This window comes from Protopterus annectens, chromosome 9.part0, assembly GCF_019279795.1.
Source record: "Protopterus annectens isolate FY-2018-M chromosome 9.part0, PAN1.0, whole genome shotgun sequence".
Taxonomy (NCBI): domain Eukaryota; kingdom Metazoa; phylum Chordata; order Ceratodontiformes; family Protopteridae; genus Protopterus; species Protopterus annectens.
In genome coordinates this window covers 1567772239-1567794417 of record NC_056743.1, presented here as the reverse complement: position 1 = coordinate 1567794417, position 22179 = coordinate 1567772239, and the positions used below count along the sequence as shown (strand labels likewise).

At 44.8% G+C, this 22179-nt stretch overlaps 1 protein-coding gene across 1 annotated transcript in view; it reads right to left on the bottom strand.

Moving 5' to 3' along the window:
• Nucleotides 1–22179, bottom strand: part of LOC122812187 — a 531903-nt gene that overhangs the window by 21054 nt on the left and 488670 nt on the right. The window contains exon 4 of the mRNA XM_044084510.1: nt 11976–12087. Within this exon, the coding sequence (XP_043940445.1) occupies nt 11976–12087 (112 nt within the window). The remainder of the gene's footprint in view (nt 1–11975; nt 12088–22179) is intronic.

Below are 22179 nucleotides of genomic sequence, written 5' to 3'. Positions count from 1 at the left end.
ACATCTGAAACAACATCCAAAACCGGAGGTATAGCTAAGGGTCTATGCTGTGGTAAAAACAAAAACTCCCTAAGCCTCTTCCGTGAATCAGAGTAATCCTGTCCCTCCCACTTAAAATGCTCCCTCATGGAATGCAGAGTTTCTGAAAATGAAAAATCCTCTGGAGGAGAAGCAGAAGGAGTGGAATCCTCTGCATCAGAATCAGAATAAGGAGGGAAATCTTGAATGTCCTCAGCAGAAGACTCTGAATCATCTGAGGCCTGCTCCAAACTTTCCAACTCTGGCTCCATCCTGGGCCTCTTATCAGGAGGGGGCATAGAACCTCTAATTAAAGTAATCAAATCCTCTGCCATTTTAAGCATGTGCTTTTTAGGCACAGACCCTGAAGAACCATAACTGACACCTGAGGCAGGCAAAACAGACCTGCCCTTAGAAGGAGCCTTAGAAACAGTAGCAGAAGGCCTAACCACCTTAGGCATAGAAGGGAGAATAGTAACCTGAGAGGCCCCTTCAGCCTGACCTGCCTCCTGAGAGGCCACATCTTGAAAAATCAAAGGTTCCCCCTGGGACTCAACAGAAACTTCAGCCGGATCCACCTGTTCAGCTGTAGCTTCTAAAGGTCCGGCGTCCGAACGGCCGAATCATCCTGCCTAGGCTTTAAAGATTTGTCTTTAAGCTTCTTAGTAGAAGCAGGCGTCGGAACATCCGGCGGCATATTATAATTACACCTCTTGCCAAAGACTAACCTAGCGCAATCTAACCTCCGTTTATAGTGCGCTTATTAAACCTAGCACAAAACCGACACCCGACTCGTGCTCCGATCCCAAACAAGGAATACAAAGCGGTGGTAATCCCTATCACGGTATCTGTTTCCCACAAGAAATACAATTATTCACTTTTCTGACATCCGGTAAGTAACTGAGGCAAGAAAAACAAAATATTCCCCAACGGGTACTTAGCCAACTTGGTATCGGTCTGAAACTCCAGCGAAAAATTTCAGAGCATGAGCGGCACTTGCAACGCTGCTTCTGCATCGGACCATGCGGCAAAAAAGACTGGGGATATGACGTCGGTCATGCGCCTTTATACCCTGACGCTCTGATGTCAGATCTAGGTGCCCATGACCGACGTCAGCCTAATACTTTGGTATTCGGGCCGACCGAGGACAGCGGACTACCCCATATGTAAGGACTGCAGCAATGTGAGATGAAGAACATCAAACATGATTCTGCAAAACAGCAGGGAAATATTCACATAAACAGAGGCCTTCTTTGACCAGCAATCTGGACAGAAGGGAAATGGCAAATTCACTGCTGGGGTGGTGCCCATGTCCTTATGGCCATAGGCAGTCTATAAAATAGTTAAGACCCCACTTGTTGACCCTTGTTAGCATTCCCCTAGGGATAGAAAATTGGGCAAAACTGTCTAGGCTTGTAAAGGCTCTTGAGCCGTTAGCCGATTAATCTCTTAAGAATCTAAAAAAAAAAAAAAGGGACAGACCTGGCTAAGGAAAAACAACAGTTAACAAAGAGGAAAGAGAGCAGCTGAAGTAGGAAACAGCAAGGTGTCAGAGAAGCTCTATCAGCTTCTGGAAACTGACTCGACAGAAGGCACACACAAACTATCAGGCTGCAAGGGAAAAGACAAAGATAAAGACAGCCATCAGACACCATTCATAATGGATGCCAGCATTAATCTGCTCATCAGTTCAGAGCACATCAAAGTTAGATGGAAGGAGAACTTCTGCAGCTGCTTCTCGAAGAAAACCCCACAGAATCTGTACTGCTTCACGCACAAGTCAGCTAGGAAAGAGGAATAACCCACCCTAGAAGAAATAAAGAAGAGCACTATGAAAAATTAAGCCAGGGAAAGCAGCAGACTCTGATGAAGTCATGACAGATATGACCAAGATGTTGGGTAAGTTAAGGGAAAAAATGTCTCCTGAGGACACTCAGTGCAGTATGGAAAGAAAGGCACATTCAGATAACTGGAGAATAAGCATTCTAGTACCTGTGTACAAGAACTAAAAAGGACATTCACAACTGTGGATAGTACAGAGGTATCAAACTCTTGCGGCTACTCTGTAACTATGCTGAGCAGCAGAAAGATGGGCCATCAATGGCTCAGATTCAGATCAAGGTGCAGCACAACTGATCCGATACTCGCAGTGACACAAACAGAAGAGAAGAAGCTGCAGATGAGAGGAGAGTCCAACTGGGTTTCCCAGACTTGGAGAAAGCATATGACAAGGTCCCAAGAAAGCTGACCTGGGCAGTCCTGTGATGGTTTGAAGACCTGGAAAACTTAGTTGAATTAGTGCAAGCTATGTACAAGGATCCAATGACACCAGTTAGAACACTGTTCAGACTCACAAGGGGTTCCCAGTAGGAGCATCATGGTTCTGCTTTGAACCCACTGCACTTCATACAGGTGGTAGACTACATTAGTAAACAGGTCAGCAGGGACAGATCAACAAAGCTGCTCAATGCAGGCAATGTGACACTACAAGCACCGACAAGACTCTGAATAGGAACTTTAGCAAATGATAAGGGACTGGAATGTTAAACTGAAGGCATACAGGATGAAACTGCATAGAGAGAAGACAGCTGCCACTGCAGCAAACAGAGGTAAACAGACGGAGCTGAAAACTAAGACAAAGGAAAAAAAAGTGGAAAGGGTGACAGCTTCAAGTACCTGAAAGGGACAGTTAAAGAGAAGGGAAGTCTGACCGAGAAGGTCAAAGCAAGAATCAGAGGTGCTGTGGCCAAGTGAAATAGAGTGTCAGGGAACTAACTCTGTTACAGAAGAATGCCAAAGAAGCTGAAAAGTAAGATGTACAAAACAATGGTGTGACCACTGCTTCTGTATGGCACAGAAATCTGAGCAGTGAAGGCAAAGCAGTTGAAGAAACCTGAAGTGGTGAAGTTAAAGTACCTGAGATGGTGGGTAGGACTCAAACTACAGGACAAATGGAGAAAACAGGACATCAGGAGTCAAGACAATATCGTCCCAGTTGCAGAGAAGGCCAAGGAGAACAGATTACAGTGGTTCAGTCACATGTGCAGGAAAGCAGATGATTCTGTAAAGAAGATTCGGAAAGACAGAAAGAATGCGTGACAAAACAAGGGCATCCAGCCAAGAGACATATGGACTGTCTAAGACAACACCTATGACAGTCAAAGAACGTAGAAAAGTGGCACTAAATTGAGAGAGGTGGTGACTGTTGATGTGACATCCCGACCCTATTGGGGGGGTTGTTGTTGATAATGATGATTCCTTTAACAGATAAAGTAAAACACTTGGGCTGTAAAAAAAAAGCATAAAACTAAGCAAGGATGCAATATGACGCTACCCTGGGCAGCCACACTACCACCGTCTTGGCTAACAGATATTTCACTGATGGTGAAGTGCACGACAGCAAACTGTATATTTTAAGATACAAATCATGAAGGGAGGACTTGCCCTTCTCCAAACCACAGAGCTGATGTTAAGTTGGTGGTGCAAGGGGAGCACACACCTGCTTGGAGTGTTTGACTACTGCTGCAAAAAAAGTTAATAGCCATGTGAATGTCAGTTTAGTTATCAGTTGAAAGTGCATGCATTTGGGTAGGAGAAAGTACAGTTTTGTACACTTACCATAAACGTAGATGTTTGACTGTATTCACTGTTGCAGTCATTACATTTGGGTTATCTGCCTGCAGGTACCCCTCAGCCGGCCTGATTATCAAAGTCTTGGGTCATGCATCAGATGCTGTCTCTTCTTCCATGACGTCAGGTAGTCAGGGGTATAAAGCAAGCAGCCGACACCATTACATCAGTTTTTCTTGCCCCAGATGTCAGGTGCCCCCAGAATGGAAAGCAATTATATGCAAGGTTACACCTCCAACAAAAAGCAAATACACCAGAAAGCTTAAATACAGTAAACAAGAAGAAAGGTATAGCCAATAGATGTCAGGGGGCTGGAGGGAGGGTAACCAGGACTGCAACAGTGAATACACTCGAACATCTACATTTATGGTAAGTGTACACAACTGTACTATGTTCTTCGTGTTTCACTGTTGCAGTCATTATATTTGGGTAGATTCCCAAAGCTAAAGAAGAGAGGAGGCAGTTACAGAGCATTAGGACCAGCTATTAAGCCCTGCAAGACTGCAGTGGCAAAACCATCTCTGGATTTACAAAAAATAGGCAAGTGGTAATGCTTGGTGAAGGTATGTACAGAGCTCCAGGTAGCAGCTTCTAGGATGTCCCTGGTAGGAACACCTCTGCGAAAAGCTGTTGAAATAGATGCAGCCCTGGTGGAATGTGATCTTGTCCCTTGTGGGGTAGGTGTGCCATGGTGCTTATAGCAGAAATGAATGCAATGGCCTATCCACTTAGAAATTGTTTGCTTTGAAATGGCCTTCCCCTCTGCAGCAAAGGCAACTAGCAGCTGTTCAGTTTTCCTGATAGGTTTAGTCCTGTCCAAATAAAATCTAAGTTGTCTGTGCACATCCAAAGAGTGCATAAATCGTTCTCCTTTGTTCTGTGGATTAGAAAAGAAGGTTGGCAAATGAATGGACTGATTAAAGGCCACACTGGATACCACCTTGGGCATAAAGGAAAGACTGGTCCTGAGGGACACCCTGTCTGCATGGAAGATGATGAAGGGCTCCACTGCCATGAGGGCCTGTAATTCAGACACTCTTCTTGCTGAAGAGATGGTTAGAAGGAAGGCTGTTTTCCAAGAAAGGAATTTCAACTCTGCAGTTGCCACTGGCTCAAAAGGAGGTAGAGTGAGCTTTTCAAATACAAAGTTAAGGTCCCAGGCTGGAGTAGGGGCTCTCCTGGGTGGTCTTAAATTTTTTGGCCCCTCTGAGGAATTGCTTCAGCAGGGGGTGAGAGAAGAGGGGTGGCTCAGTATTGCAATGTGCTGAAATGGCTGAGGCATGAATTTTAATAGATGAGAAGGAAAGGCCCTTGTGGAGCATCTCTGTTAAGTACTGAAGAATATGCGGTAAGCTGGGCACTGTTGTGCCCATCCCCTGAGTCTGGCTCCAGGAACAGTATCTTTTCCACTTTTCAGCATAGGATTTTCTAGTACTAGGCCTCCTTGCTTCCAGAATGACATCCAGCACTTGCTTACTGAGGGAGGGTACTGGAGAGCTCAGGTAATTAGCCAGGCTGCAAGGTTCAGGGTTTGAAGCTGAGAGTGCAGAATCTGGTCCTCCTGCTAGGATAGCAGGGAAGGGGTCTGAGGCAGTTGCCATGGTTCCAGCAGTGACATACTGCGCAAGAGGGGTACCAGTGTTGGTCTGGCCAGTCTGGTGCAATGAGAAATGTCCTTGGCTTGTCCTGTTTGATCTTTAGCAGAACTTTCAAGAGGAGAGGCAGAGGGGGAAAGGCATAAACTGAGAGGCTTTCCCAGGTGAAGGACAGGGGATCCACTTTCCAAGCTTGTCTGTGGAGAGTCCTTGTGCAGAATTTGTCCAACTGGTAGTTCTGAGGGGAGGCAAACAGGTCTATCTCTGGGCACCCCCCATTTGCTTCTCAAAATGTTGAATATCTTTGGTTCCAGTTTCCACTTGTGTGGGTCCATGAGATTTCTGCTTAGGTTGTCTTCCAGTGAATGTAACTTGCCTGGCAGGTATTGAGCTTGTAGGTGCACTTGGTAGCTCAAGGCTGTGTTCCACAGAGCCATGGCTAGTCTGCAGAGGGGGTACGAGTGGGTTCCCCTTGCTTGTTTATGTTCCACATAACAGTGCTGTTGTCTGTCTTTACCAATAATTGCCCTGGAAGAATATAGTCCTTGAAGGCAGGCAGAGAATTCTGTACAGCTAACATTTCTTTTTGATTGATATGCAGGTGCATTTGACTCGGGTTCCATTTGCCTTGAATGAACTGTCCTGCTAAGTGAGCCCCCCATGCATAGTCTGATGTGTCTGTTGTTAGGGTTTGGGTGGCAGGGGGTAGAGTGAATGTCAGTCCCTTGTTGTGGTAGCAAGCCTCTGCCCACCAAAGGAACTCTGTCTTTATACAAGGAATGATAGGGATCATTGATTCCAGATCCTGAGAATGTTGACACCATAGGCTTTTTAGATACCACTGTAGTTTCCTCATATGCACTCTTGCATACAGAATTAGTAGGATGCAAGAGGCCATGATCCCCAGGGCTTGCAGTATTTTCCTTGCAGACAGCGGAGTCTTTGTGGCCAGTAGTTTGAAGCAGGCTGTTAAATAAACTTGTTTCTCTGGTGTGAAGCAGGTCATCTGGGAAGTTGTACTCAAGCTTGCTCCCAGGAATACAATTTGTTGGCAGGGTACTAGGTGAGATTCCTTTTCGTTTATGGTGTACCCCAATGAGGTTAGCAGTTTCTTTACAAATGCCAAATGATTTAATAGTATGCCCTGGCTTTCTGCCTGAATTAGACAATCGTCCAGGTACGGGTATATTTGAATATTTCTTTGCCTGCAGAATGCAATGACTGGAGTTAGGCACTTTGTGAATACCCTGGGTGCAGTAGATAAGCCAAAGGGCAGTGTAGAGAACTGATAGTGCATGTAGCCTGCTCTGAAGCATAGGTATTTTCTGAAAGATTCCCTTATTGGGATGTGCAGGTAAGCTTCCTTTAAGTCCATTGTTGCAAACCAGGCATTTTTGCCTAGCATGGGAAGCAGCTGATGAAGAGTTAGCATTTTGAATTTTGGGATTACCAAAAATGTGTTTAGAATAGACAGGTCCAGGATAGGACGCCAGGAGTTGTCTTTTCTGGGTACCAGGAAAAGTCTTGAGTAAAAACCTTGTCCCCATTCCTCTGCTGGGACAGGTTGAACAGCCCTGATACTTAGAAGAGAAGGAACCTGCTGTTGAGCCTCTGCCCACTGATTTGGGGGTAGGTCTGGCTAACCGTTTGGGGTTGGTAAGGAGTGGAAGTGGAATCTGTATCCTTGGGAAACTATATTTTAAACATATTTGTCTTGGGTAATGAGTTCCCAGTTTTTCTGGATGCAGGGTGATTTTTCCCCCCTAAGGAGCAGACAGTTGAACAGGGCTTGGAAGGTTAAGTCATTGTGACATTTTACCATAGGGGGGGTGTCTTACTACTTCCAGCTTTGGAAGTGGGGGCCCCCCTCTGCTTAGGCCTGTGAGTACCTTGAGACTGTAGCCTAGATGGTCTGCTGTTCCTGGGTTTGGACTAAGAAGACCTGGAAGAGACAGGAAAGGACCAATTATTAGAAGGCCAATGTCTACTAAATCTGGGAGGCTGTACTTGTAGAAAATCTTTAACAGTTTGCATAGATTTAGCTTTTTCCTCCATCCTTTTAGGTACTACTTCTGCTTTATTGCCAAACAGGTGGTCCTGGTTTAAGGGAGCATCCAGTAATTTAGCTTTAACATGATCTGGCAAACTTTGCTCCTTAAGCCAAGCATGCCTAATAAGAACAGACCCAGTGACAGTAGCCCTGCAAGATGCTTCTAAAGAGTCAAAACCACATTGCAAAGTATGTTTACCAACTTGTTCGGCAGAATGCATTAAATCCTGTAAATCATTATTTTCAGCAGAGTCAGGAATCAACATAATTTTCTGCTTAAGTAGCACAATAATATGCTGCTGAACATATGAAACTGGCAGTTTAAGGCCCTAATGGCCAAAGTAGCAGAAGTGTATAACTTCTTACCCCATCTGTCCAGGGCCGTGGGATCTATATCAGAGAGGGTAGGGTTTTTGGCAGTAGTAGCCTTAATGCCTTTGGGTCCCTGTGAAATGGTCTCTGGGTCCGCAGTAGGATTCTTAAAGAGGAACTTGTGAGAGTCAGGTACTTTGTAATACCTGTCAGGTTTTCTGGGAGCTGAAAGTAAAGTGTCTGGGGCCAGGCTAGATTCCAAGAAGGCATCATCTACAATGTCCAGTACAGGAGGGATAGCTAAAGGCCTGTGTTGAGGTAGGAGTAAGAATTCCCCAAGCCTCTTTTTGGAGTCAGAGTAATCTTGGCTTTCCCAGCGGAAATTCTCCCTAACAGCATGCAAGGTTTCACCAAAAGAGAAGACTTCTGGAGGGAAGCAGAGGGCATGGAGTCCTCTGCATCAGAATCCTCATAGGTACATAAGGGCAAATCCCAGTCATCAGAAGAAACAGAAATATCAGAATCCTGATCAGAAGGAAAATTAGTTCTAGGTCTCTTAGAGGGAGAATGCTGGTTTCCCCTAATTAAAGTAATAAGGTCTTCAGCCATTCTTATCATTTGTTTTTTAGGCATATGGGCCTGACCATGCGGTTTGGACATTGGTTTTCTAGGTGTGGGTCGAGTTTTAGGCCTTGAAGAAGAAGATGGCGTCGGTTTGAAATGCAGGTCCATAGGCCTGAAAACGCCCTCAGAAGCCGGTGCCTGCACAGTGGCTCCAGACCCATCCAAGGTAGAGACATCCGCAGGTTCCATAGTCGAAGAAGCATTTCACGACATACTGGACTCCGAATGGGTCTCAGTAGAGGCCTGCGAATCTGAAATAGCGGGTATCAGGGGCTGCGAAAGCGCCTCACTGAGTACCGGCAAACTGGCGACTAGCTTAACTGAAGCATCGTCAGCAGCTTTGGACTTATGTGGTCTGTCTCTGTCTTTATCTTTACGTTTTTTTGGAATGTCGGTAGTCGGGTGGCTTACTTAAGTCATTTCTGGATAATTAAACAGAGTACTGAAATAGTTTGCTGCAAAAATGGACCGACGACGAATAATTCAAGGATTGAATAAGGCACAAAACCGACAGCGAGGGATGTTGTGGTCTGGGCCTAGGCAAGGAATGTATTACAAATGAAAATCTTTATGAGGTATTTGCTTTCCACGGGTAATACAATTGTTAACTTTTACTGACATCGGTTTAGAGCAAGAAAAAGGATCCCCAACGGGGTACTTAGCTTTTTTGGAGACTTCAGTTCTGAAACTCGAAAACGAAAATTTCAGGAGTCGGCTGACTGGCACTTGCGAACTGCTTCTGCTTCAGGCACCGCGCGGCAAGAAAGACTGATGTAATAGCGTCGGCTGCATGCTTTATACCCCTGACTACCTGACGTCATGGAAGAAGAGAGAGCATCTGACGCAGGACCCAAGACTTTGATAATCAGGCAGGCTAAGGGCTACCTGCAGGCAGATAACCCAAATGTAATGACTGCAACAGTGAAACACGAAGGACATCAGCATGTGTCAGTAACGGGGAGGAATTAGTTAAATCCAACAGTCATAACCACTCTGGTGATCTGTCTAAAGTTGAAAAATATGCAGTGCTTTAGAAACAAAAAGCATCACTGTCAAGAGATACACCTTGCATTACAGTAGATGATGCGATCACTGCATCTTCATCAGAATTTGATGCAATGTTGCCTAGAAGAAAGGCTTTATTACAAGTTAGATGAGTATGAACATGACCGTCTGTTAAGCACACTAACATTTACTACTGAGGTGAAATTTCCCTTTAAAAGTAGGATAATTTATAAGAATGTCTGATACATCCACTGAAAATGTACAATTTCATGTGGCATTCTCTCTGATGTGAAGTAGCAATGGATTAAAGTTTAATGCCAAGTATATTCTCTGTGATTTTGAAATAACAACTATAAAAAGTCTTAAACTGAATGTAAATGGTGTGACCTGCAAGGGCTGCTTTTTTCACTTCAGACAAAATTTGTGGAGAAAGGTGCAAACTCTCGGTCTAGCAGCTCTGTATAATAGTGATATGGGTTTCCAGCTGTCAGTAAAAAAACTTGCTGCAGTCTTTTTTGGAGGAAAGTGAGGCGATTCCAATATTTAACACTCTAAATGTGGGAGGGTGGCGTAATGGTTAAGGTGTTTGCCTTACAAACACACAAGGGTTAGAGGTTTTCTCACATAAAGGGGTGGGCAGCTTAAAAAAAATGGCTCATAGGGGCTTAGTTATAGTACTAATCCTAGGAAGACTTTCCTGTGGAAGGGAAAGATTTACTGAAATATTTTGAGGAGTAGTACGTTTTTGGATAACCCAGGACATTTAGTGCACTTTCAGCAAGCTGTGTTAGGTTTCCACATTTTCTCCCGATATCATTTTGGAATGCGTCTATGTATAATGAATTATTTCTTCCAAGAATGCAAAACAGCATAGAGGCATGGCACAGATAGTTTAAGTGTTTAATTGGAAAACATTTAACAGACTTACATGCGGTTATGTCAGCGACTGTCTGAGAGCAGAACAGAGTGGATGAAATGTGTGCCACTTGTCCACCTTCTCCTAAGAAGCAGAAATTAAATGACAGCGGCAATTTTCGTGCATATTTGAACACAAGATTACAGCTGTATAGAGTATATTACAGCTACTGCTACATTACTGAAGATGTGAAAGTCATGGTGGTTACGTTGAAGTTATGGTTGTTTACACGGTGTGCGCTTCCACTATTTATATTGTATTACAGTTTGAAATATCATGCATTGATGCACTAAGGTAGAGGGAGTTTTTGTTTGAGTTCTACTGGTGTAAAAGTTCTGTAGTGTGGAGCATCACATTCACTTATAATTTTTTTCGGTGTTTTGAGTTTTGGTAAAGTGGTTTTGCAGATAACTGAGTTTTTGGCAGTTTGGTCTCGGTGAAATAAGGTTCGGTGAACTGTAAATTTATACATATATATATATATATATATATATATATATATATATATATATATATATAATCTTTCGGTCAACATTGTGGTGTGTCAGCTAATTGCAGTACAGATATATATATATATATATATATATATATATATATATATATATATATATAGATATATAGATAGATATATATATATATATATATATATATATATAGCTGTACTGTAATTACATATATATCGCTATACTGCAATTAGCTGACACAAAACAATGGTGACAGGAAGAACTTTTGACCACAAAAGACAGATGGTTGTGTTAGATCAACAATCTGCAGGTGAGGGAATATTCTTTTTGCTCGGAGAATGTGCATTCTCTGAGTTAATATATATTAATTAGCATGGGGTATGCCCCCTCCAAAAAAATTAAACTTTTTTTTTTTTAGCACAAGGTGTGGGGGTTGCACAGGTGCTTGCCCACCTCCAAAAAAAACAATATAATTTTTGTTTTTTATTGGTTGCATGCAGCAAGGGTTTTCTCATGCAAGAGCAGTTGAATGTTGGCGTTTCCAGTCGACCTTTTAGAATCCTATATTATATATATATATATATATATATATATATATATATATATATATATATATATATATACACACATACACACACACACACACACACACACACATATCATAAATACATAGATATGTGTGTGTGTGTGTGTGTGTATATATATATATATATATATATATATATATATATATATATATATATATATAAATCTAGAACCTTAAATCAAAAGGCTGAAGTATCACACTGCATCTAAGACATAATATTCAGCACATAGTCCTCCAAAACTACTTTTTTTTAGCAAGGGGACAAGCCTGTCTGCAACCCCAAACCCCCTTACTTAAACATACTAACTCCACAGTCCCACAAATGTAGAAAAGCGAGAAACTCCTGACACAGTGAACCATGCAAACAAAAACTACTAGAGACAGATACAACATTATAGTGGGCCTTAGAAAGGCAAAAATACTGACCAACATTAATCTGTAATGTAATTCAAATGACCCAAACAACGCCTGCAGTGATCTTCTATAACCTTACATATTTTACTATCAAATATAATTCAGTCATTTGCATTTTTGATAAAAAGTTATATCAATTGCGATACTTTTTTTAAGATCAAATATGCTGTAGATCAAATGTGTCTATAGATACATATGTAATCAAGTATGAAAAAAATGAACTGGAACATTGTACACCGTTTATGACGCACCACAACATGCAATACTTTTCAACACCAAACATCTCTGTAAGGAAGAAGCAAGTGCATAATGTGTGTCCCCATATGCATGAAGGTCAAAATGCTTAACACACTGATTATACCTGCTCCTGAAAGGCTTCTGCTTGTTCCTCAAAACCAGCATGTCTGAAATATTCAACCACATCCATCACTGTCCATTCAACTGGATTTGTGGGCTTCTCCTTCTTCACCGGCCTGCAAATAGAGCAAAACATGTTCTCACTATTAAAAGCAATAATAAATCACCAATGAAAATCAGTACATCAGACACAGGCTGAATTTCAGATAAAGATCTGCGACTAACCAAAAAGTACAGTTGGGTACACTTACCATAAATGTAGATGTTCGAGTGTATTCACTGTTGCAGACATCACACTTGGATTATCTGCCTGCAGGTGACCCTCAGTCGTCCCGAATACCAGAGACTTAGTATTTCTGCATCAGTTGCTGTTGCTCCAGGTCTGATGTCAGGGGTATAAAAACAGGCAGACGACACCATTAGATCAATTTTTCTTTCCCCAAATGTCAGGAGCCCCCCAACAAGGAGATAAGCTATGCTGGAAAAATCTCCACCAGTAAAAAGTAAATACCAATACCCCTGCAAGGGGTGAGTAGTATACACAGAGAGGAGAGAGAGAGATAAGGGGGCTGGAGGGAGGGAAACCAGCACTGCAACAGTGAATGCACTCGAACATCTACATTTACGGTAAGTGTACACAACTGTACTATGTTCTTAGTGTTTCACTGTTGCAGCCATCACACTTGGGTTGCTTCCCAAAGCTGTAGAAAGGGTGGAGGCAGTCAAGAAGTGTTTGGGCTGGCTAGTACGCCCTGCAGGGCTGCAGTTGCAAACCCCGCCCTGGATTTGGAAAATATAGGCAAGGTGGTAATGCTTGGTGAATGTGTGTACAGAACTCCAGGTAGCAGCCTCCAGAATGTCCCTGGTAGGGACTCCCCTGAGGAATGCTGTAGAAGTAGAAGTTGCCCTAGTGGAATGTGTTCTGACCCCCTGAGGGGTTGGTTTCCCATGGTGTTTGCAGCAGAAATGGATACAGTGTGCTATCCATCTGGAAACTGTCTGTTTTGAAATGGCCTTGCCCTCTGCCTCTGGTGCAAAACTGAGTAGTAAATGGTCAGATTTCCTGAAGGGCTTAGCCCTATCCAGGTAGAATCTGAGCTGTCTGTGCACGTCCAAGGGGTGCAGGAACCTTTCCCTTTTATTTTGAGGATTAGGGAAGAAGGTTGGCAAATGGGGTTGAGAGCCACACTGGACAACACTTTGGGCATAATGGAAGGATTAATCCTGAGGGAGACCCTGTCAGCATGAAAAATAATGAAGGGTTCCACGGCCATAAGTGCTTACAGCTCAGACGCTCTTCTTGCTGAAGTGATGGCCAGGAGCAATGCTGTTTTCCATGAGAGGAATTTTAAGTCTGCTGACGCTGCAGGCTCAAAAGGGGGCAGTGTGAGCTTTTCCAGTATAAAGTTAAGGTCCCAAGCAGGGGTGGGTGCTCTCCTTGGTGGCCTTACGTTGTCTGCCCCTCTCAGGAACTGTTTGATGAGTGGCTGAGAGAATGGGGGTGGCTCAGAGTTGCAAGGAGCCGAGATGACAGTGGCATGGATCTTAATGGAGGAAAAGGATAGGCCTCTGTGGAGTAGATCTGCTAAGTAATCCAGGATTAGAGGTAGGGAGGGCAGAGTTGTATCCTCTCCTTTAGACTGAATCCAGGAGCAATACCTTTTCCACTTATCAGCATAGGATTTCCTTGTACTGGGTCATCTGGCTTTGAGAAGGACGTCTAGTACCTGCTTGCTTAGGCTGGCCACTGGAGGAGAATTCACGGAATAAGCCAGACTGCAAGATTTAGGGTTTGCAGTTGCGGATGCAAGATCTGCCTCTCCTGCTGAGTGAGCAGGGTGGGGCTCTGGGGTAGGTGCTAAGGTGGCACTGATGGCAGGCTGTGCAGGAGTGGGTACCAGTGCTGGTGTGGCCAGGCCGGGGCAATCAGAATTGTCCTTGGTCTGTCCTGTCTTATCTTGAGCAATATTCTTGAGAGAAGGGGCAGAGGGGGAAATGCATAGATTGAGAGGTTTACCCACTGGAAGGGTAGGGCATCCACTTTCCAGGCCCTGCTGTGAGGTGTCCTGGTGTAGAATTTGCTGAGCTGGTGATTGCAGGGGGAGGCAAAGAGATCCACCTCTGGGGTCCCCCATTTCTGAGTCAGAAGGATGAAGGTTCTGGGCTCTAATTGCCACTCGTGTGGGTCTAGGAGATTTCTGCTTAAGTCATCTGCCAGAGTGTTTTGGTTGCCTGGCAGGAACTGAGGTTGCAGATGGACCTGCATGTCGAAGGCCGTGTTCCACAGGGCCATGGCTAGCCTGCAGAGTGGATAAGAGTGGGTTCCCCCTGCCTGTTGATGTACCACATAACTGTGGGCTTGTCTGTTTTTTATTAGCAGGGGTCCTGGTGAGAGCAGAGATCTGAAAGCTGTTAGAGTGTACTGCACAGCTAGCATCTTATAGGTTCATAGTTTAGTACTAAGCTAACTGCCTTTGTGAGCTATTTTAAGCCTAGCCAATTATCCCTTGTGAGACTCAAACCCTGCACCTTGTGTTTGTAAGGCAAACACCTTAGCCATTGGGCCACCCTCCCAACCTCCCAATCTCTTTTTGGTTTATGTGCAGATGAATTTGACTTGGGCTTCAGTGGCCCTGAATGCACCTGTCGTTCAGGTGTGTCCCCCAGGCATAATCTGATGCATCTGTGTTTAGGGTCTGGGCAGCGTGGGGTTGAGTAAAGAGTAGTCCCTTCTTGTCATTGCATGCTGCTGCCCATTACAGAAACTCTGTCCTTAGACAAGGTATGATAGGAATGACGGTTTCCAGGTCCTGAGAATGTTGGCACCAAAGACTTTTTAAGTACCACTGAAGTTTCCTCATATGCAGTCTGGCATATGGAATCCATGTAGGATCCATGAGGCCATGAACCCTAGGGCCCACAGACTTTTCCTTGCGGATAGCTGGGTTCTGGTGGCCATTTGACTGAAGTAGTCTGTCAGATAGACTTTTTTTTCTGGTGTAAGGAATGCCATCTGGGATGCTGTGTTCAAGCTTGCTCCCAGGAATACAATCATTTGACTGGGAACTAGTTTTGATTTCTTTTCATTGATGGTGTACCCCAGGGAGATTAGAAGGTTTTTTACAAATGTCAGGTGCTGCAACAGCATTTCCTGACTGTCTGCCTGAATCAGGCAGTTGTCCAAGTACGGGTAAATTTGAATTTTTCTCTGCAGTAGGCAATTGCTGTAGCCAGGCAGTTTGTGAATACTCTGGGAGCAGTGGATAAGCCAAAGGGAAGTGCAGAGAACTGATAATGCATGGATCCTATCCTGAAGCATAGATATTTTCTGCATGAGTCCCTAGGGACGTGCAGACAGGCTTCTTTTAAGTCTAGGGTAGCTAACCATGCATCTTTGGCCAGCATTGGAAGAAGCTGCTGCAGGGTGAGCATTTTGAATTTTGGTACAACCAGGAAGGTGTTTAGGATGGAAAGATCTAGGATTGGGCACCAAGTGCCCTCGTTTCTGGGTACCAGGAAAAGTCTGGAATAGAACCCTTGACCTATCTGTTCCGCAGGAACAGGATGAATTGCCCTTACAGAGAGCAGGGATTGAACTTGTTTTTTGTGCCTCTGCCCACTGGTTTGGAGGAAAGTCTGGGAACCCTTTTGTGGATGGCAGTGAGTGGAAGTAAAATTTGTACCCCTGGGATACAATGTTGAGGACCCATCGGTCTTTGGTGATGGAAGTCCAGTTTTTTGCATGGTGGGCAAGGTTTCCTCCTAGGGGTACAAGCAGTTGGGCAGAGGTGGGGAGTGGAGTTGAGAAGTCATTGGGAATTCTTCCCGTAAGGGGGTGGCTTAGCACTCCCCATTTTTGAAGTGGAGACACTCCATTGCTTAGATCTCTGCGTACCCTGAGACTATAGTCTGGGGGGGGGGTCTGTTTCCCCTGGGTCTAGTTTGAGATGGCCTTGAGGGGGCTGGAAAGGACCAATGTTTCAAGGGGCAATGCCTACTGAACTGAGGAGGCTGTAATTGCAAGAAATCTTTGACTGTCTGCATAGATTTAGCTTTTTCTTCCATCTTTTTAAGAACCTCTTCTGCTTTGCTGCCAAACAGATTGTCCTTATTCAAAGGAGCATCTAGTAATTTTGATTTGACATGATCTGGCAAGGTCTACTCCTTAAGCCTAGCATGCCTTCTCAGTACAGAACCAGTGACTGCTGCCCTGCAAGATGCTTCTAGGGCGTCAAAGCCACACTGCAATGTATGTCTGCTGAATTGGCTTGCAGAATGCATAAGCTCTTGTAATTCTTTATCTTCTGCACAGTCTGTAAAGGTAGCTATTTTTTTGCTTAATAAGTTCCATAACATATTGTTGGTACTTCAGCATGTGAAACTGGCAATTCAAAGCCCTAATGGCGAGTTGCAGCGGTGTATACTTTCTTACCCCATCTGTCTAAAGCTCTGGAATCCCTGTCTGAAGGGGTGGGATTCGTAGCTGCAGTTGCTTTGATACCTTTGGGCCCCTGGGAGATTACCTCTGGGTCAGCAGTAGGATTTTTGAAAAGGAATTTGTGAGAGTCAGGAACTCTGTAGTACCTGTCTCATTTCCTAGGAGCAGGGGGTAAAGTATCAAGGAGTTGAACTGGATTCCATAATGACATCATCCACAACATCCAGAACTGGGGGTACTGCTAAAGGCCTATGTTGTGGCAAGTCTAGAAATTCTCTGAGTCTCTTTTTGGACTGAGGATAGTCTTGGCATTCCCAGTGGAAATGCTCTCAAAGTATGTAAGGTTTCACCAAAAGAAAAATCCTCTGGAGGAGAAGCAGAGGGAATAGATTCCTCTGCATCTGAATCCTCATAAGCAGACAAAGGCATGTCTTCATAATTAGATACCTCAGAGTCGGCGGACTCTTGGTCTGTTAAAGCTGCAGGGGAAGGCTGACTTCCCTAATCAACAGAATAAGGTCTTCTGCCATTTTAAGCATTTGATGATGTGGCAAGGAAGAAGGTGCATGAGTTTGGGTCATTGTTTTTTTAGGCGTAGCGCATACTCTTGGCCTTAGAAACTCAGTAGTTTTAGACAGAACTGAAGACATGAAAGAAGTTGTCAGTTTGTGGTGAATATCGGTAGTGCAAAGAATGTCCTCAGAAGTCAGTGTCTGCTCAGCGGCTCTGGACCCATCCAAGGTAGAGACATCTGCAGGTTTCGTAGAAGAAGAGTCTTGCAGCATACTGGACTCCGAACGGGTCTCAGTAGAGGCCTACGAATCCACTGAAGTGGACATCAGGGAAAGCAGCTCACTGAGTACTGGCAAACTGGTGATTAGCTTAACGGAAGCGTCGTCGGCAGCTTTGGACCTGTGCGGTCTTGTCTCTGTCTTTATCCTCAAGTTTTTTCGGTTGATCGGTTTAGTTGGACGGCTTACGGAAGCCATTTCAAAATACGGAGATCAAGAACGAAAATATTTATTGACAATAAGGGCCCGACGACAAATAGTTTGGGCATTGAACAAGGCACAAAACCGACAGCGAGGGACATCGTGGTCTGGTTCTAAACAGGTGACGCAGTAAGAATGAAAATCTCGGTATGAATTTGCTTTCCACAGGCAAGACAATTGTTAACTTTTTCTGACACTGGTTAGAGCAAGAAAAAAGGATCCTCAATGGGCTACTTAGCTGTAGAAGACTTAAAAATAATTCAAATTCGATAACGAAAACTCAGGTAGCGGCCAACCGGCACTCGTGCGAACTGCTTCAGGATCCTTGGCAAGAAAGACTGATGTAATGGAGTTGGCTGCCTGTTTTTATATCTCTGACGACCTGACGTCAGACCTGGAGCGACAACAATCGATGCAGAAATACTAAGTCTCCGGTATTCAGGCCGACTAAGGGTTACCTGCAGGCAAATAACCCAAGTGTGATGACTGCAACAGTGAAACACGAAGAACATCATACAGAAAAAAAGAAGTTATGTCTTACCATAACGTTCCATCTGTATTGTTGATCCTCGTTCAGTCATTATGCCTGGGTTATTGGATCCGACTCTGGAACCGAGCCGGCCATCTTTCAAGCTCGTGACAGCCACAAACTCTTGAGCTAAACTCTTACCCACAATTCCCCTCTCCCTGCTACCTCAGATTGAATTTGCAAGTCAAAGGAAGTAGAGGCTAACTCTGGTCAAAGAACCTAATGGAACCGGATGATGAGATCCACTATAAGCCTCAGGAGGGGGAAGGAGGGAGAGTCGTAATGACTAAACTTCTTTATCTGATATTGTTAATCCTTGTTCATTCCTTATGCTTCCTTATGCCTGGGACAGAGTCCCCAGCTACCTTTATTTCTGGGAGGCTCTCATGGAAGGACATTCCTGAGCACCACTACGCTCTTCCTCTGAAGGCCAAATCCAATTTGTAATGGCTGATGAAGGTATGGGGTCTAGCCCAAGTTGCAGCTGCACAAATGTCAGGTAAAGAAGCTCTAGCATGAAAGGCAGCAGAAGTTGCGACCGACCTAGTGCAATGAGCCCTAACTGCTGTAGTCAGAGGAATATCGTGAGTTTTGTAAATAAATGTTTCAGTCTTTTAACCATTTAGTCAATGTGACCTTAGAAACAGCACATCCAAGTCTAGGACCAGAATAGGCCAGGAATAGCTGATCTGATTTGCGAGAAGCCTTAGTTCTGTCCAGATAGAAATGAAGTTGCCTGTGAATGTCAAGGGTATGTAGACAATACTCTCCTCTGTTATAATGATTGGGAAAGAAAACTGGCAATTCAATGGATTGGTTAAAGGACATTTCAGAGATCATTTTTGGCAGGAAGGAAGGATTAGTTCTCAATGACACTATATCTTTATGAAAGATTAAGTAAGGCTGTTTGATGCATAGAGCTTGAAATTCAGAGATATATCTGGCAGAAGTAATGGCGACCAAGAACAAAGTTTTCCAAGAAAGAAACTTGAGGTCGCATGAAAAAGCTGGTTCAAAAGGAGTCGTAGTCAACGCTTGCAGGACTAAAGACAGATCCCATGGCTGGCTAGGTTCTCTAAAAGGGGGTTTCAAATGATTTACGCCTTTTAGAAAAGTCTTGCATAATTTGTGTGACATAGGAGAAGAATCATGGACACCATTGTGAAAATTAGATATCGCGGCCAAATTAACTCAAATGGTAGAAGCAGATAGGCCAGACTGGAATAAACTGGACAGGTACTCCAGTACTACAGGCACAGGTGCTGAAAAAGGGTCTATCTCTTTTTCCTTCAGCCAAATGGTAAACCTTTTCCACTTGCTGAGATAAGTAGTTCTGGTGGAAGACTTATGACACTCAATAAGACTGTCACATACTGGGAAAGAAAGATCAGTCTGCCTGACAATCACTGGAAGTGGAGGAGCCAAGCTGTGAGCTTCAGGCTGTTCAGGTTGAAGTGAATCAGGTTCTGCAGATGAAAGATCAAATCCGGAGTTGAATCGATGGTTGCTCTAGCAGGTGAGGCCATAAGAAGGGGAACCAAATTTGCCGAAGCCAATATGGCGCAATGAGGATTATCTTGCTCTTCAACCGGTGGGTTTCTTCAGGAACTGGGAAATGAGAGGGAGAGGGGGGGAAAGGCATAAAGCAGACCAGACGGACTAGAGCGTCCCTGGGTGACTGTCCCCGAGGGGGAATAAGGGCGAAGTAATTGCTGTACTTGTAGTTGGTTGGGGATGCAAAAAGGTCGCAGCAACGGAAACCCCACCGGTTGAAAATTTCCGCCACTATAAGAGGATTCAGAGACCCCTCCTGTGGTTGCAGAATGCACCTGCTCAATCTGCCTGCTATCACACTGAAACTCCCAGGAATGTGCGTTGCTAAAAGAAAGCGGTTGGTAGCCATCACCCATTGCCATATCCTCATGGCCTCCCGACAAAGTGGGTAGGATTTGGTTCCGCCTTGTTTGTTGATGTATCAGACTACAGCCATGTTGTCTGATTGTATTGCAATAGTCCCTGATGGAAGGAGGGGATGAAATACTTGCAACGCTAGAAGCACCGCCGTCAGTTCTAGGACATTTATATGCAGATGAGCCTCTAGGTCCGACCACGTGCCTTGGATGGTCTTCCCTGAAAAAGCCCACCCCACCCCATCAGGGAGGCGTCCGTGGTCACTGTGGCTTTGGGCTGTTGGGGTGTGAAGGAGCGAGACCATTGTGACGGGTTCTGTGACATCCACCAACTCAAGTCTTGTTTGCATCTCTGAATCACCCGAATCTGGGATGAGAGAGGAAACTGAAAAGGGAACCATTGGGTGAGTAGTAACCATTGTAAAAGCCTCATGTGAAACCTCGCGAGGGGGACAATGGTGATGGAAGCTGCCATGGAATCCAACAGCTGGAGAACAGAATGTGCTGTCGATCTTTCCCTTGAGGAGATAGGTATGAGTTGTTTTATCCTTAAGATTCTGTGCTCTGGAATCAATGCCGTGCAGTTCTTTGTATCCAACAGGACCCCAATGAATTCTATGGATTGGGATGGGGATAGGTTGGATTTTTGCCAGGTTAAAGTTATACCTAACCTTTCTGCGGAGTGAAGAGAGTATGCCAAGGCTTTTTCTAATAGATGTCTGGTGGGGAAGGTGATGAGGCCAGTCGTCTAGGTATGGAAAAACCCGGAATCCTCGCAGTCACAGGTGAGCTGTGACGACTGCCATGCACTTGGTTAACACTCTGGGGGCTGTAGAGAGTCCAAAGGGCAGTACTCAGAACTGGTAATGACTGGCTCCCGCACGGAAGTGTAGGAATCTTCTCGATGGTCTGTCCACCTTTATGTGGTAGTACACATCCTGAAGATCTACAGAGCACATCCAATCACCTGCCTCCAGGAGTGGGAGGATAGACTGTATTGTGACCATCCGGAATTTCTCTACTTCTACGAATTTGTTTAGTACACTGAGATCCAAAATTGGTCTCCAGTCCCCGGTCTTTTTAGGCACTAAAAATAATCTTGAGTAGAATCCTATCTGGTCTGGTGGGACTATTTGGATGACTCTTTTTCTTAGCAGCTTTGAAATCTCTAATGCTGCTTCTACCCTTTGACTGGGTGGAACATCGGGTAATCTCCTTAGTGGGGCGGGACAAAGATCGAAGGGAATACGATAACCTCTGGTTATTATCTCTCGTACCCAAGAATCAGTGGTAACGTTTAGCCAGGCAGACGGATACAAAGAAAACCAACCCCCAACCGCTTCCAGAGGAAAGCAGTTGGACCGCTCTTCAGGAGCGCTGGTAGGACTGGCCAGAGAAAAAATCTCTGGAACCCTGGTTACACGGTCCTCCTCTGCCCCGAAAGGGGTGTCTTCCATATGAGTTGCCCCCTCTGCCTCTAGGGGAAAACTCGGCTTGTGTGTCACGGAAAGAACCCAGAGACTTTTTGTGCCACATCTTCCCACTCCTCTGGTTTCTGGAGAAAGCCTGTTGAGGGGACTAAAAGCGGACACCCACGGCAGAAAGGGTCTTGTCATCCTATTCACACCTCGCCAGTGTGTCTTCAAACCTTGGGTCCAAACAACGAGGAGGCTTCAATGGGAGCGTTCAAAAAGGAAGCCTTGAAACGTTCTGCAAAATCACACAAGCGCATCCAGGCATGCTGTCTCATGACTATGCTTGCACCCGCTGCTCCTTCTGATGTGTGCGAAATCAGACGCATGGAGGAGTTAGAAATTGGTTCAAGGGTGGCTAACTGTGAGGCTACTTTGTCCCGGACCTCATCAGACACAGCTCCGGCCAAGGTTTCACAGACCTCAGAAATTAAGTCTCTTTGAAGCTTGGTAAAATGTGCCACATAAATCAGGGACCTGAATGCAAAGGTCGATGATGCAAAGGTACGCTTCCCTAATCTGTCCAGCGCCCAGGACTCTTTGTTGGGTGGGTGGACAGTCTGGCTTTCTTCCACCAGATCCTTCTTTGTTGCGGCCACCATCACCAAGGCATCTACAGGAGGACCTTTGGACCAGAGAGGCTCACTATCTGGAGGGGACAGGATTTCATTTGGCCTGTGGGGAATGGCGTCAACGGTGTCAGGAGCCTTCCATGCACGCTGCACGATGAGCAAGGTCGTTGGCAGGTGGAGTAACCAAAGAGGTAAGGGGCCAGGCACGAAAGGCCTGCAGGAACACAGACTCTTCAGAGGTCGGGTTAGAGGGCTGTCAAATCACCTCTCTGCTTAAGTATTTTGAGGATATCTG